Source organism: Mustelus asterias, chromosome 9 (assembly GCF_964213995.1).
Source record: "Mustelus asterias chromosome 9, sMusAst1.hap1.1, whole genome shotgun sequence".
In the NCBI taxonomy this organism is placed as follows: domain Eukaryota; kingdom Metazoa; phylum Chordata; class Chondrichthyes; order Carcharhiniformes; family Triakidae; genus Mustelus; species Mustelus asterias.
The window spans coordinates 132455704-132469859 of NC_135809.1; the positions used below are offsets into that span (position 1 = coordinate 132455704).

Sequence of the window (14156 nt, forward strand, 5' to 3'; positions counted from 1 at the left end):
TTTTATTCTTCATGGGATGTGGGCATCGTCCAGCATTTTACTGCCCATCCCTAAGGAGATGGTGGTGAGCTGCCATCTTGAACCGCTGCGGTCCCGGAGATGCAGGGGCCACCCACAGTGCTGTTGGGCAGAGAGTTCTAGAATTTGGACCCAGCGACAGCGATATATTTCCAGGTTAGGACAATGTGTGCCTTGGACAGTCCAGCCGGTCAGTCTGATTTCCCCGTCCCTTGATGACTGCACTCAGTCAGGCCTGCACAGGGCTGACGCTATGTGGAGGCAGTGCTAACTGTATTATTGGATTGGTTTCAGGACCTCATCCTGGCAACGCTCCTTCCGTACTGGCTCTCGAAAGGTTAACCAGCGCTAGTTTTGCCCTGCATTCTTAATGGAGGATTTGAAAATAAATGAATTGGATGCAACTGGAATTCTGCTGAGGTTAGGAACTAGTGAGTGAAAACAGAGTGAAGCAAAATCAGCCATGCCACCGAGAAACCACTTCTCCAGCTTAGTGACGTGATATACCATAGAATTCAGCCATCAACTGGCACAAATAGACCATAGAATCCCTACAGTGCAGAAGGAGGCCATTCGGGCCATCAGGTCCGCACTGATTCTCTGACAGGGCATCTTATCCAGACCCTCCCATCCCCGTCACCATGCACATTTACCCCACTATTCCCCCTAACCTATACATCTTGGGAAATTAAGGGGCAATTTAGCATGGCCAATCCACCTAAGCTGCACATCTTTGGAATGTGGGACGAAACCAGAGGAAACCCACGCAAACGCGGGCGGCACGGTGGTTAGCACTGCTGCCTCACAGCGCCAGGGACCCGGATTCAATTCCCGGCTTGGGTCACTGTCTGTGTGAAGTTTGCACGTTCTCCCCGTATCTGCTTGGGTTTCCTCCGGGTGCTCTGGTCTCCTCCCACAATCCAAAGATGTGGGGTGGACGATTAGGTGGATTGGCCATGCTAAATTGCCCCTTAGTGTCAGGGGGACTAGCAGGGTAAATGCATGGGGCTATGGGAATAGGGCCTGGGTGGGATTGTGGTCGGTGCAGGCTCGATGGGCCGAGTGGCCTCCTTCTGCACTGTCAGGATTCAATGAAAAACACGGGGAGAATGTGCAAGCTCCACACGGACACTCAGCCGAAGCTGGAATTGAACCGGGATCCCTGGCACTGCAAGGCAGCAGTGCTAACCACTGTGCCACTGCGCCGTATGGACACTGAATGCTTCTGCAAGAGCTGTAAATTGGCACACTTGTTCACATTCCAGTCATTGTCTTATGTTAACACTTCTCTGTGCGTGAGACACTCGCTCGAGTTGATTTCAGTGCACCCTTTGTGACAATCTCTTCAATACTTCAACTCAAAACAGATTCAGGCACCTCAGAGCCAATCAGATTTTCAGGACACATTTAGACCCGTCCACTTGACCCCCGGGCACTGTCGGGTAGAACACGCCTCGCTTTCTGTCAAACTGGAAAATGCCGGGCTGATGATATGCATTGTAAATTAGGTTAATGAGGATATAACAGAGCACAAAATGTGATCAAACCTCTTAATACTGGCTGCAGGATAAAATAACCCTTAATGTGCATCTTGTGATAAAAGTCCTTCAGGTCAACAGGACATTCATTTAGACAAATTAATGAAATGCCTTTTGAAATGTAGCTGAGGTTTTATCTGCATCAAAATGGATTTTTTGATTTGATTTATTATTGTCACAGTGAAAAGTATTGTTTCTTGTGCGCTATACAGCCAAAGCATACCGTTCATAGAGAAAGAAAGGAGAGAGTGCAGAATGTAGTGTTACAGTCATAGCTAGGGTGTAGAGAAAGATCAACTTAATGCGAGGTAGGTCCATTCAAAAGTCTGACAGCATCAGGGAAGAAGCTGTTCTTGAGTCAGCTGGTACGTGACCTCAGACTTTTGTATCTTTTTCCCAATGGAAGAAGGTGGAAGAGAGAATGTCCGGGGTGCGTGGGGTCCTTAATTATGCCGGCTGTTTTGTCGAGGCAGCGGGAAGTGTAGACAGAGTCAATGGATGGGAGGCTGGTTTGAGTGATGGATTGGGCTACATTCACGACCTTTTGTAGTTCCTTGCAGTCTTGGGCAGAGCAGGAGCCAGACCAAGCTGTGATACAACTAGAAAGAATGCTTTCTATGGTACATCTGTAAAAGATGATGGGAGATAAAACTCTTCCTTCGATTGATGTATGAGGAGAGATTGACTAGGTTAGGATTGTTTTCACTGGAGTTCAGACAAATGAGGGGGGAACTCACAGAGACTTATAAAATTCTAACAGGACTAGACAGGGTAGATGCAGGGAGGATGTTCCCGATGGTGGGAGTGTGCAGAACCAGGGGTCACAGTCTGAGGATTCGGGTAGACCATTTAGGACGGAGATGAGGAGACATTTCTTCACCCAAAGAGTGGTGAGCCTGTGGAATTCATTACCACAGGAAGTAGCTGATGCCAAAACATTGAATGTATTCAAGAGGCGGCTGGATATAGCACTTGGGGAGAATGGGATCAAAGGTTATGGGGAAAAAGCAGGATTAGGCTATTGAGTTGGATGATCAGCCATGATCGTGATGAATGGCGGAGCAGACTTGAAGGGCCAAATGGCCTCCTCCTGCTCCTATCTTCTCTGATTCTGTGTTATTTTATATTTGCCATCAGTCGGGGTTGGAAGCTGAGAGAAAGAAATCCTCGCTCTGCTTCATTTATACACCTCAATATTGATCCCGGAACATCCATAATTCCTTTGCTGTAATACTGCCGGATTTCCTTTATCTGTACATCCAAAAACAGGACACATCCAAAACCCAAAGGCTTTTATAGTATGGACCCCAACATGAAGTTCAGCCACCTTTCCCACGGGAAGTCTGTGACCCGAGGCCATAAAATAGAACGTCAAATACAAAGCAGACTTTTGGAGCAGAAACGAGGTTGATGAGGGAGGTGAAGCTGTAAGGAACTTTCCAAGAAGGTCACCCAGCTGAGTGTATTGGCATTCTGTAATCTGCAGTGCGTAACCTGTGGCCCGGGGCCACCTGCGGCCCATCTGGGTTCTGAGTGCGGGCCCCACCGATTGGTCACGGTGGAGATCGGCGCATGCCGGTAGCCTCGCATTGCCGGCCTCCGCTCAGCAACCCCATATCGCTGCCCCTCGGGTCCCCACAGGCCCCGATCGCTGGCCTCCTGGATGTTTCCGGGCCAGCCTCGACCCACCCCCCCCATCTCGCCTCGATCTCCCCCTGCCCCCACCCGCAGCCCAGGCCCCCCCGGCAGGCCAACCCCACCCCCGCAACCCCCCACTCCGATGGGTAGCTCCCCATCACTGTCCTCCCTCGCTCTGCTGCCAGACCCTATGCAGAGTGACAGTGGGGACCCCCCAACCCACCGGTCTCATCCCCACAGGTCCCGCCCCCAATAGGCCCCGCCCCTTCTGGAAACATGTCATAAGACACTGACAGGGCCGGCGTGGAGCAGGTTGGCTTCACACCGGTTTTGGCTACACCCCCTACCCCCCTCACTCCCCCCGTAATCACAGAATCACTACAGTGCAGAAGGAGGCCATTCAGCCCATTGAGCATATACTGACAACAGTCCCATCCAGGCCCTGTCCCTGTAACCCCAAATATTTTACCCAATTATGCCCCTGACACTAAGGGGCAATGTAGCATGACCCATCCACCTAACCCGTACATCTTTGGAGTGTGAGATATTCTGACCCTGGTCAATAAACCCCTTGGAAACGGTTTTAAAATGTTTCCCACACTATTTTTTGTTACAAACGTAAATGTTACGGCGATTAACAATGATTAGAGGCTTCAGGAATATGCAGTTGTTGCCAATCCCGGGTTTGAGTAACTTCTGGGTGTTGGTTTCGATTTAAGGCCATAATTACGCGAGTTACTGACAGTTGCCGACGGGTGCCACATATTTTGCGGGATGTGTCGAGTGAGTCAGAACAAAGCCTGCCCCAGGCCGGCATTCCATTAAACACCAATAAAACCTCAACCCAGAAACTGCACCAATGGGCTTACAAACTCACAAACAGCAGCCTGAGTCTTGTTGGCCGAGAAAGGGAGGGGTTCACCAGACGTCTTCAGCAAAAAAAACACAGAGAGATCCAGTTCAGAGCAAACCATTCGAGTTACATTCTGCACTCAGCTGCCCTGCGCCCGCTGCTTATCATTACCGGGGAACTCCTGTCAGCAGAGCTTGACAGATGTCCAAAAGGGAGAAGCAGTGCAACTAGAATTCTTTGAAGTTGAAATAAAAAAGAGCTCCCCTATGCACCATTCTCAAAGACTGCTATACTTGACAGCTGGCTGTGTCAAAAGGAATGCACATCGTGCAGCACTAATGAAAACAGTTATCGACCTGCACTGTTCCAAGATCTCGGTTCTTCTGCATTCCACCTGCATGGTGTTTTCTCCTTTGATACGAGGGCTTTGAACCTATCGCTCATCTGGTGTCGACAATTCGACTGACTGTTGTTTAACCGTTGCTGAGAGCTCTGCACAGAAGCTGAACCAGTCGCAGCAATTAGTTCTTCTCAGAGGCAGTGCGTTCTTTTACTGTCTCCGACCCACAACACAATGGTGTCCAAAGAAAATGCTGCCCACACGTCAGGTCGAGCAGAAGAAGCCAGAGCTGCAAGGAGCGACTTTCCCAAGATCACATTACAGGAGGAAAATCCTTAATCAGCCCCGCTGCAGCTCACTTACCCACTCGCACCATGGTGACCTGCTCAACACACCCACTGCCCGCCTCGGTGCCCCCAATGGGCACCCTTCCTGAGGAAGATCTACCAATGGATACCATCTGGTCAAGGAATGGGAAACACACAGGGTCACTAACAAATTCCTTGTGCACACCCCATGGCAGGCTCCGAACTGCAACAGTCAAGGAGTAGCTTCCTAAAGAGGTTCAGGACAAGACAGGGTCCCTGTGCTAAAGACGTTCAGGACAGGACAGGGTCCCTGTGCAGGCCAACCTCCATTGCTGGGGCCTCAGTACAAACCCCACATGCACTTTTGGAGAGACAGAAACAATGCTGCATGTTTCCAAGGAGTGGTGCTGCTGCTGTCATAGTCAGGGCATAGTCTGGGCGGCACGGTAGCACAGTGGTTAGCACTGCTGCTTCACAGCTCCAGGGACCTGGGTTCAATTCCCGGCTCGGGTCACTGTCTGTGTGGAGTTTGCACATTCTCCTCGTGTCTGCGTGGGTTTCCTCCGGGTGCACCGGTTTCCTCCCACAGTCCAAAGATGTGCGGGTTAGGTTGATTGGCTATGCTAAAATTGCCCCTTAGTGTCCAGAGATGCATAGGTTAGAGGGATTAGTGGGTGGGATATGGGGATAGGGTCTGAATGGGATTGTGGTCGGTGCAGACTCGATGGGCCGAATGGCCTCTTTCTGTACTGTAGGGTTCCTATGATTCTATGATGAGGGGATAACAGAAGTGTGGGCGAGGGTTTCAGCAACTAATGAGGTACGGTGGGACAGAATCAGTTGGCGTTCCAGAGGTGGAATGGTGAGGGTGCAGACACATGGTCGCGAGCTCACCTCTGGGTTAAATATGACATCGAGTTTGCGAACAGCCCCTCGTTCAGCCTCAGACAGTTGTTGGAGAGAGGGATGGAGATGGTGGTGAGGGAATGGTACTTGTAGTGAAGACTGAAGATAATGCCGCAGTCTTCCCAATGTTTAATCGCCGGACATCCACTAACTGACCTTGGAGGACTTGGCTGGATTTTAATTGAGAGCCGAAAGTTATATCTTCATTCCTCTGAGACAGGATGTCCCAGCCCAGCCAATAAGCAGGTTAGCAGCATTTCAGTGCCAACAGTGCCACCCGGAGTGCTGGCCACAGCTGGAACTTCAGCAGCTGGAACTGAGTCGACCCAGAGAGCAGCTCAGGGCAGAGCTCTCCAGGGCCAGTCAGGCAGGCTGCAGTGATGGGGAGCTGGGCTCAGTCGACCATCAGGGCAGGGGAAGCTGCGGGGAGAGTGTCCATCAGCCACAGGAGATTCACCCTCTCCCTGAGCTAGCGGGGAACCTGTCAGGTTTTAATGGGCAGTTTTCCCATGTCCTAAGGTACCCTTTCGCCATTGGTAAAATCCCAACAGTGGGCGGCCAGAACAGACTCGTCGTTACCCAAGGCCGAAATCGAACCCGGGTCCATAGCGCTGTGAGGTAGCAGTGCTAACTACTGTGCCACTGTGCCGCCCACACTTCCACTGTCTGTGTGGAGTCTGCACGTTCTCCTCGGGAATGCGTGGGTTTCCTCCGGGTACTGGATAGTCACATGGGTAGTCACATGAGCAGCCTGGGAATGGAGGGATACAAACGATTGGTCTAGTTGGACCAAGGAGCGGCACAGGCTTGGAGGGCCGAAGGGCCTGTTTCCTGTGCTGTACTGTTCTTTGTTCTTACTCCGGTTTCCTCCCACAGTTCAAAGATGTGCAGGTTAGGTTGGCTGGTCATGCTAAAATTGCCCCTGAGTGACAGGGGGATTAGCTAGGATAAATACATGGGGTTATTGGGATAGGGCGTGGGTGGGATCGTTGTCAGTGAGGGCTCAATGGGCCGAATGTCATCCTTCTGCACTACAGGGATTCTATGCAGCCAGTATAATGAAGGACCCCGCACACCCTGCTCATTCTCTCTTCCACCTTCTTCCGTCGGGAAAAGGATACAAAGGTCTGAGGTCACGAACCAACCGACTCAAGAATAGCTTCTTCCCTGCTGCTGTCAGACTTTTGAATAGACCTACCTTGCATTAAGTCGATCTTTCTCTACACCCTAGTGATAACTGTAACACTACATTCTGCACTTTCTCGTTTCCTTCTCTATGAACAGTATGCTTTGTCTGTATAGCGCGCAAGAAACAATACTAGCCATTGTATGCTAATATACGTGACAATAATAAATCAAATCAAATCAAAATGATTCTGTGATTCTATGAGTGGGTGCTAATTCACCACTTTGGGACCTCAGTTTGTCTCCTAAGGGTGGATGGGCACCCACTGCCTTCCTCACACAGGTAAAACCTCAGCGATGGCACGGAGACAATGGGCAAAGAATTGTTGCCTTCCACCGCTCCCCGTCCCCCCTCGCTCCGCCCTGCTGCTTCCCATCTTGTCCCAAGGTCCCAGTGAAATCCCGGCCATTGATGTTCTGCAATTGCTCAGAGTTGCCAACTTTCTTCAGCTGCTAGAGACGTGTCTGCAGGGGGGGGGGGGGGGGGGGGATAGATTTGCCATTCGGCCCATCGAGTTTGCACCAACAACAATCCCAACCAGGCCCTATCCCCATGACCCCATGTATTTACCTTAGCTAGTCCCCCTGACAGGAAGGGTCAATTTAACATGGCCAATCCACCTAACCTGCACATCTTTGGACTGTGGGAGGAAACCGGAGCACCCGGAGGAAACCCACGCAGACACGGGGAGAACATGAAAATTCTGCACAGACAATCACCCAAGGCCAGAATCGAACCCAGGTTCCTGGCGCTGTGAGGCAGCAGTGCTAACCACTGTGCCACCGTGCTGCCCACTGTGTGGTGGGTTACCAATTGGAACGCACCTGGGTGAAGTGGCGTGCAACGGGGAACGGCAGGTTAAATAACAAGCAGCCACATATAAAACTAAACAAACACTGGTAGCCTTTTACACCCACTGCTGGTATTTCAAAGATTAACAAGAGTTAATGATCCGGCCAGCTATATTGGAGCAGTTTGAATTGGGCAGTGTGTGCTGGGTCAGTGAGTAGCTCACTGTGTTTTAATGTCAGAAGAGCAGACAGTGATAATGAGCTCTGAGCCACTCTGCTGTGGAAATAGGGCCAGGGATGAATGGAGCACATTAATTTATCTTTCATTCTATGAACTGTTTACACCACACTAAATGACACAATATCCACCCTTTGTAACAGTGATATTATTCTCTCTCTCCCTTCCGTCATCTTCTTCTGCCTTTTATTTTTCTCCTTGTTTTCTCTGTTTTTCTTTCCAATGTTTTTCCTCCCTTTATTGCCTCTATTTCCATTCTCCACTCAGCCCAGCTCTGAGTGCCACTAACTTGGTGCTTTGCTATTTTTTCCTTTTGAGAGAAAAAGAGAGTGTGTGCAGGAGAATAGGTGAGAGAGGGGGAGGAGGGTTTTAACTTTATTTATTAGTCACGAGGAGGCTGACATTAACACTGCAATGAAGTTACTGTGAGAATCCCCATTTGCCACACTCCAGCGCCTGTTCTGGTACATTGAGGGAGAATTTAGCACGGCCAATGCATCTAACCAGCATCTCTTTTGAACTGTGGGAGGAAACCGGAGTACCCGGAGGAAACCCACGCAGACACGGGGAGAATGTGCAAACTCCACACAGACAGTGACCCAAGCCGGGAATTGAACCTGGGACCCTGGTGCTGTGCGGCAGCAGTGCTAACCACTGTGCCACCACGCTGTTCCTCGATTCATCACCCTCCACCCAAGCCCATCAGCTGTGAGGCGCCCATGATCCACTTGGACACTTCTGGAGTCTGTGTCCATCCCCTCCCAGTAGATGACCTGGTATCCACGTGACCCCCTTGTTTGTGAGCTGTTCATGCAGCCTTGTCAGGTTCCAGCTTCCTCCCCTCAATCTTCCCTCTGCCTCCCATTGTTCATCCTCTCCATCCACCTCCTTGCCCCTCTGTCTGCCATTGTGAGCTCTTACCCTTCCCCCATCCCCCTCTTCCACAGCCCTCCTTCCACATTGCTCCCCTTGTCTTTATGAGGTCAAACCATGCCAACCCTTTTTGCCTGGCATCACCTCCACCCGTGGCTAGCACGAGGGGACATAGCTTTAAATTGAGGGGTGAGAGATATAGGACAGATGTTAGAGGTAGGTTCTTCACTCAGAGAGGAGTAAGGGCGTGGAATGCCCTGCCTGCAGCAGTAGTGGACTCGTCAACACTAAGAGCATTCAAATGGTTATTGGATAAACATATGGATGATATTGGAATAGTGTAGATTAGAGGGGCTTTAGATTGGTACCACTGGTCGGCGCAACATCGAGGGCCGAAGGGCCTATACTGCGCTGTAATGTTCTATGTTCTATGGTCGAACTTTAGACCCTTGTTGTGGAGGCAGCATGAGTCCTGCAGCACAGTGCCCTCCAGATGGGCACTGCTGTGTGGTACCAGGGGGAAGGAGACCTCCTGGTAGCAGAACTAGGAGTGAGGATTCCCAGAGTTGAAGATTTTGATTCTGTGATTAACTGAGGAACCGATACGCCCCCACAGATGGATGTGGGTCTTCCAAGTGGAGTCCGCACTTGTTTTTTCATTTATTTATTAGTCACAAGTCGGGCTTATATTAATGCTGCAATGAAGTTACTGTGAAATTCCCCTGTCGGCACATTCCGGTGCCTGTTCAGGTCAATGCACCCTAACCAGCGCGTCTTTCGGACTGTGGGAGGAAACCCACATAGACACGAAGAGAATGTGCAGACTCCACACAGCCAGTGACCCAAGCTGGGAATTGAACCCGGGTCTCTGGCGCTGTGAAGCAGCGGTGCTAACCACTGTGCCACCGTGCCGCACTTGCAATGTTGTCTGAAGAAGAGTAGGACCAATAGCAGCAAGACTGGAAGGGCCAGTGCCGGCTGATTGGCCGACCTCATGCTGGAATGGTGTGGGCAGGGAATCAAGGGTGGCTGGTATCAGTGGGCGGGGCGGGGGGCAGGGGGGGGGGATTTTAAAGGGGGTTTTACAATCGGAAAGGTGGAGAGAAGGAAGGGAGGAAATCCCAAAGTCATGCATTGAGCTAAGTTACGCCACATATTGTTCTCACTTAGGCTCTTTTTCTCCATGTACGCACGTAATTGTGCCTCTGGTGATCAACTGTCACGATGCCGACAGCTAAATTAAACATTTCAGAGATCAATGTAGGCTATTCAATGCATTGCATGTTTTCCATAGAATCCATAGAATCCCTGCAGTGCAGAAGCAGGCCATTTAACCCAGCGAGCCTGCACCGACAACAATCCCATCCAGGTCCTGCCCTATCCCCGCAACCCCACAAAATTATCCTCCTAATCACCCTGACACTAAGGGGCAATCTGCATTCTGCACTCTCTCGTTTCCTTCTCTGTGAACGGTATGCTTTGTCTGTATCGCGCGCAAGAAACAATACTTTTCACTGTATGTTACTGCATGTGACAATAATAAATCAAATCAAAAAAAGCACGGCCAATCAACCTAACCTGCACATCTTGGCACTGTGGGAGGAAACCGGAGCACCCGGAGGAAACCCACGCAAAGACGGGGAGAACGTGCAAACTCCACACAGACAGTGAGCCGAGGCCAGAATCAAACCCGGGTCCCTGGCGCTGTGAGGCAGCAGTGCTAACCACCGTGCCATCCCGTTTTGTAACAGTTCAGATTTCAATATAAGCCCATCAATAGACAAGAAAGATTGGAATTGACCAAGTGCCCTTCAGGGCCTCAGGATGTTCATAAAGCACTTTAAACCCAATGGTGTAATTTCATATTGGACTGCACTGTAAGCACTCTGAGAAGATGGAGTATTGTGCTCTAAGTTTCCAAAGAGGCAGGCCAGATGTGCTGCTACCTGTAAAACAGCTTCATTCAGATCCTCAGGATTGAAAATATTTCAGGTTGTGTAAAATCAACACACGTTATCGCGTCTATCACCTGCTCACTGCCCGAAGGGACAATTTGTCCAGAAAGTGATGAGAATCATTTGGATTTTCATCTAAATTCAGTGAAATTCAATTTCTTTGTGCTCTGCTACCCACAATATTTATCGACCGCAGCGGTTCGAGAAGGCGGCTCATCACTGAGGGCAAGTAGGGATGGATGATGAATGCCGGCCGAGCCAGTGACACCCACATCCCATTAAAAAATTAAAAAGTACTTTCCTTCATACATTTCTTTCGCCAGAGTTGGTTTCAGAGTTGCAGATTCATTCAAGATAAATCGCATTTTCTGCTGTCTGTTGGAAATAGTTAAGTTTCGAATCAATGCGAAGAGGGTTTTAGTCTCATTTGTTACATGACTGCTCATTGACTGTGGAACAATGTCTTTATCTCCCAAATCAACAAAGCGCTCGATTTAGCTGAAAGCTGGAAGACACAATGGGTTTAGTTTTCGACTCCTTTGATGTCCTCATTAGCTCAAACTACTTACAGACAGCTACAAACATCGACGAGAGTTTGATTCTGCTCTGGGTGCAGAGGGAGCTGTGGCTTTATTTTGTCGAAATATCATTTTGCTGATAAGGGAGCAGTCGTATTATTCTTGGTATCAGGTTGTCTTCAACAGAGGGAACCAAATGAATTAACTTAATGGACCATTTTGCAGCTCTGCGCCTGCTTACCTATTCTTATAGAATCCCTACAGTGCAAAAGGAGGCCATTTGGCCCATTGAGTCTGCACCGACCACAATCCCACCCAGGCTCTATCCCCGTAATCTCACTTATTTACCCTGCTAACCCTCTGATGCTAAGGGGCAATTTAGCATGGCCAATCAACCTAACCCACACATCTTTGGGCTGTGGGAGGAAACCGGAGCACCCGGAGGAAATCCACGCAGACATGGGGAGAATGTGCAAACTCCACACAGACAGTGACCCAAGCCAGATGTCGAATCTGGGCTCCTAGCGCTGTGAGGCAGCAGTGCTAACCACTGTGCCACCGTGCTGCTCAAATACCTACATATACCTTAGACCAAATACCTTTATACCTATATATTGCCAAATTTCCCCCCTGCTTGTTTCTCCCAGGGTCGGGGTGAGGGTTGTCGGAGAGGACAGACCTCTCGGGTGGGGGGGATATTTAAATCACATTTTCAGTGTCAAAGTGCAGGACAATTGCCCAATGAATGTTAGCTCTTCTGGACAATGTTACCCTGTAAATCTCTGAGAGGGATTCCCCAGTGCAGACTCTTCGGGGTAGCCCCCACCTCCCTCCAAATCTGGGGAGCTCAGAGGTTAAGGCCAAAAAATGTTTCTACTTGCTACCTTGAGGGAGAAACTAAACATGGCCACAGCGGAACAGAGAATTACTGGATCAAGTCGAGGGTATCTGAACTGCCAGTGCCAGAAATGTTCCAAGGCTCAGTTTTGTAAAGGTCCAACCAAATTTTCATCAGGTTTTTAAAATTCATTTGTGGGACATGTGTGTCGCTGGCTGGCCAGCAGCTATTGCCCATCCCTAGTCACCCTTGAACTGAGTGTCTATCTCGGCCATTTCAGAGGGCAGTTGAAAGTTAACCACATTGCTGTGGCTCTGAAGTCACATGTGGGCCAGACCGGGTAAGAATGGCAGATTTCCTTCTCTAAAGGACATTCGTGAACCAGATGGGTTTTTCCAACAATCGACAATGGTTTCACGGTCATCAGTATGATGACCGTGAAACCATTGAATTCAAATTCCACCAGCTGCCGTGGTGGGATTCGAACCCGGGTCCCCAGGACATTAGCTGTATTTCTGGATTAATTGTCTAGCGATAACACCACTAGACATCACCTCCCCACAGATGTGAAATATAGAAAGGAGCCTCCTGAAGAATGATCTTTCCTTGAGAAATTGCAGCGTGATCTCTTTTCTTTGTGGATAGGATATTGGTATGTAGATAGGCTGGAAAATTGGGCGGGGATCCTGGATTCAGGATTCAATCCTGGACCGGGGAGCGGCGCGGGCTTGGAGGGCCGAAGGGCCTGTTCCTATGCTGTATTGTTCTTTGTTCTTTAGACTTTCAGCTGTTATGTGTAGCAGAGAAAGTCTACACGGTAAGAGAAATCCTGACGAATTTACGACATACACAAGATGCTGTGATCTGGTTTCCCTAATTTCATACTTTCAAAACAAGGATATTGAGGGCTTGTAGCACAACTCACTGAATTTTCCGTTGGGAACGAATGTGTCACTGTGAGATTTCTTGCCCATCGACTGCTTACTTACTAAACCTGTTTCAGAAAATGACGCCCAATCCCACATGAAACAAGTAAAGCCCATTCGACAAACATCCTGATCTTCAGGTGAAACACTCCGCCATTGAAATCACTTTAGTTTATAGTTTTGTGATTTCTTGCCATTTAGTTTAAGGCAACAATGAGTAACTGGGCAGCGTTACGGCATCTCCTTCTTTCCAGGTAGTCTCTCAGGATTGAGGATGACTCGCTTCCATTCCGGTTCAACCGGTTCCCGGACAGCTGCCAAGATCAATGTGTGATCTGCAGACTTAACCACATGGTGTAGCTACCACCAAGTAGCCAATGCACCGATATAATGGATTTAAAAATAAGAAGGCCACCAATGCCTCTACTTCCTCAGGAGACTAAGGGAATTGGCACGTCCGATACAACTCTCACCACTTTCTACAGGTGCACCATAGAAAGCATTCTTTCTGGATGTATCACAGCTTGGTGTGGCTCCTGCTCTGCCCAAGACCGCAAGAAAAGGTTGTGAACGTAGCCCAGGCCATCCATCCATTGACTCCGTCTACACTTCCCACTGCCAGCAGAATCAAGGACCCCATGCATTCTGGACATTCTCTCTTTCACTTTCTTCCGTTGGGAAAAAGATACAAACGTCTGAGGTCACTTACCGACCGACTCGAGAACAGCTTCTTCCCTGCTGCCGTCAGACTTTTGAATGGTCCTATCACATATTAAGCTGATCTTTCTCCTCACCCTATCAGTAATAGCAATGCTACATTCTGCACCCTCTCCTTTCCTTCTCTATGAACGGTATGTTTTGTCTGTATAGCGCGCAAGAAACAATAGTTTTCACTGTATGTTAATACATGTGACAACAATAAATCAAATCAATTCAGTTACAGGCAGTCACTTTTTAATCTCAGATTAATACTTACGACAGCCTTCTTCGTCAGAACCATCTTTACAATCCGTGTCTCCATCACAATACCAATGCTCGGCAATGCAGCTGCCATCATTACAACGAAACTCTTTGTCAGAACATTTTCTCATGTCTACGACAGAAAAGCAAAAGACAGGGAAAAATAAAATGCATCTCCTTGTTGGGGGGGGGGGGGGGGGGGGTGTTTAACCTGGTGTTGTGAGACTTCTTACTGTGCCCACCCCAGTCCAACGCCGGCATCTCCACATC

At 49.3% G+C, this 14156-nt stretch overlaps 1 protein-coding gene across 4 annotated transcripts in view; it reads right to left on the bottom strand.

Moving 5' to 3' along the window:
- The window catches only part of LOC144499002 (low-density lipoprotein receptor-related protein 4-like), a 417145-nt gene that overhangs the window by 115680 nt on the left and 287309 nt on the right, over positions 1-14156 (bottom strand). For all 4 annotated transcript variants that reach the window (XM_078221044.1, XM_078221043.1, XM_078221042.1 and 1 more), the window contains exon 5: positions 13903-14019. In XM_078221044.1, coding sequence (XP_078077170.1) covers positions 13903-14019 — 117 coding nt within the window. The remainder of the gene's footprint in view (positions 1-13902; positions 14020-14156) is intronic.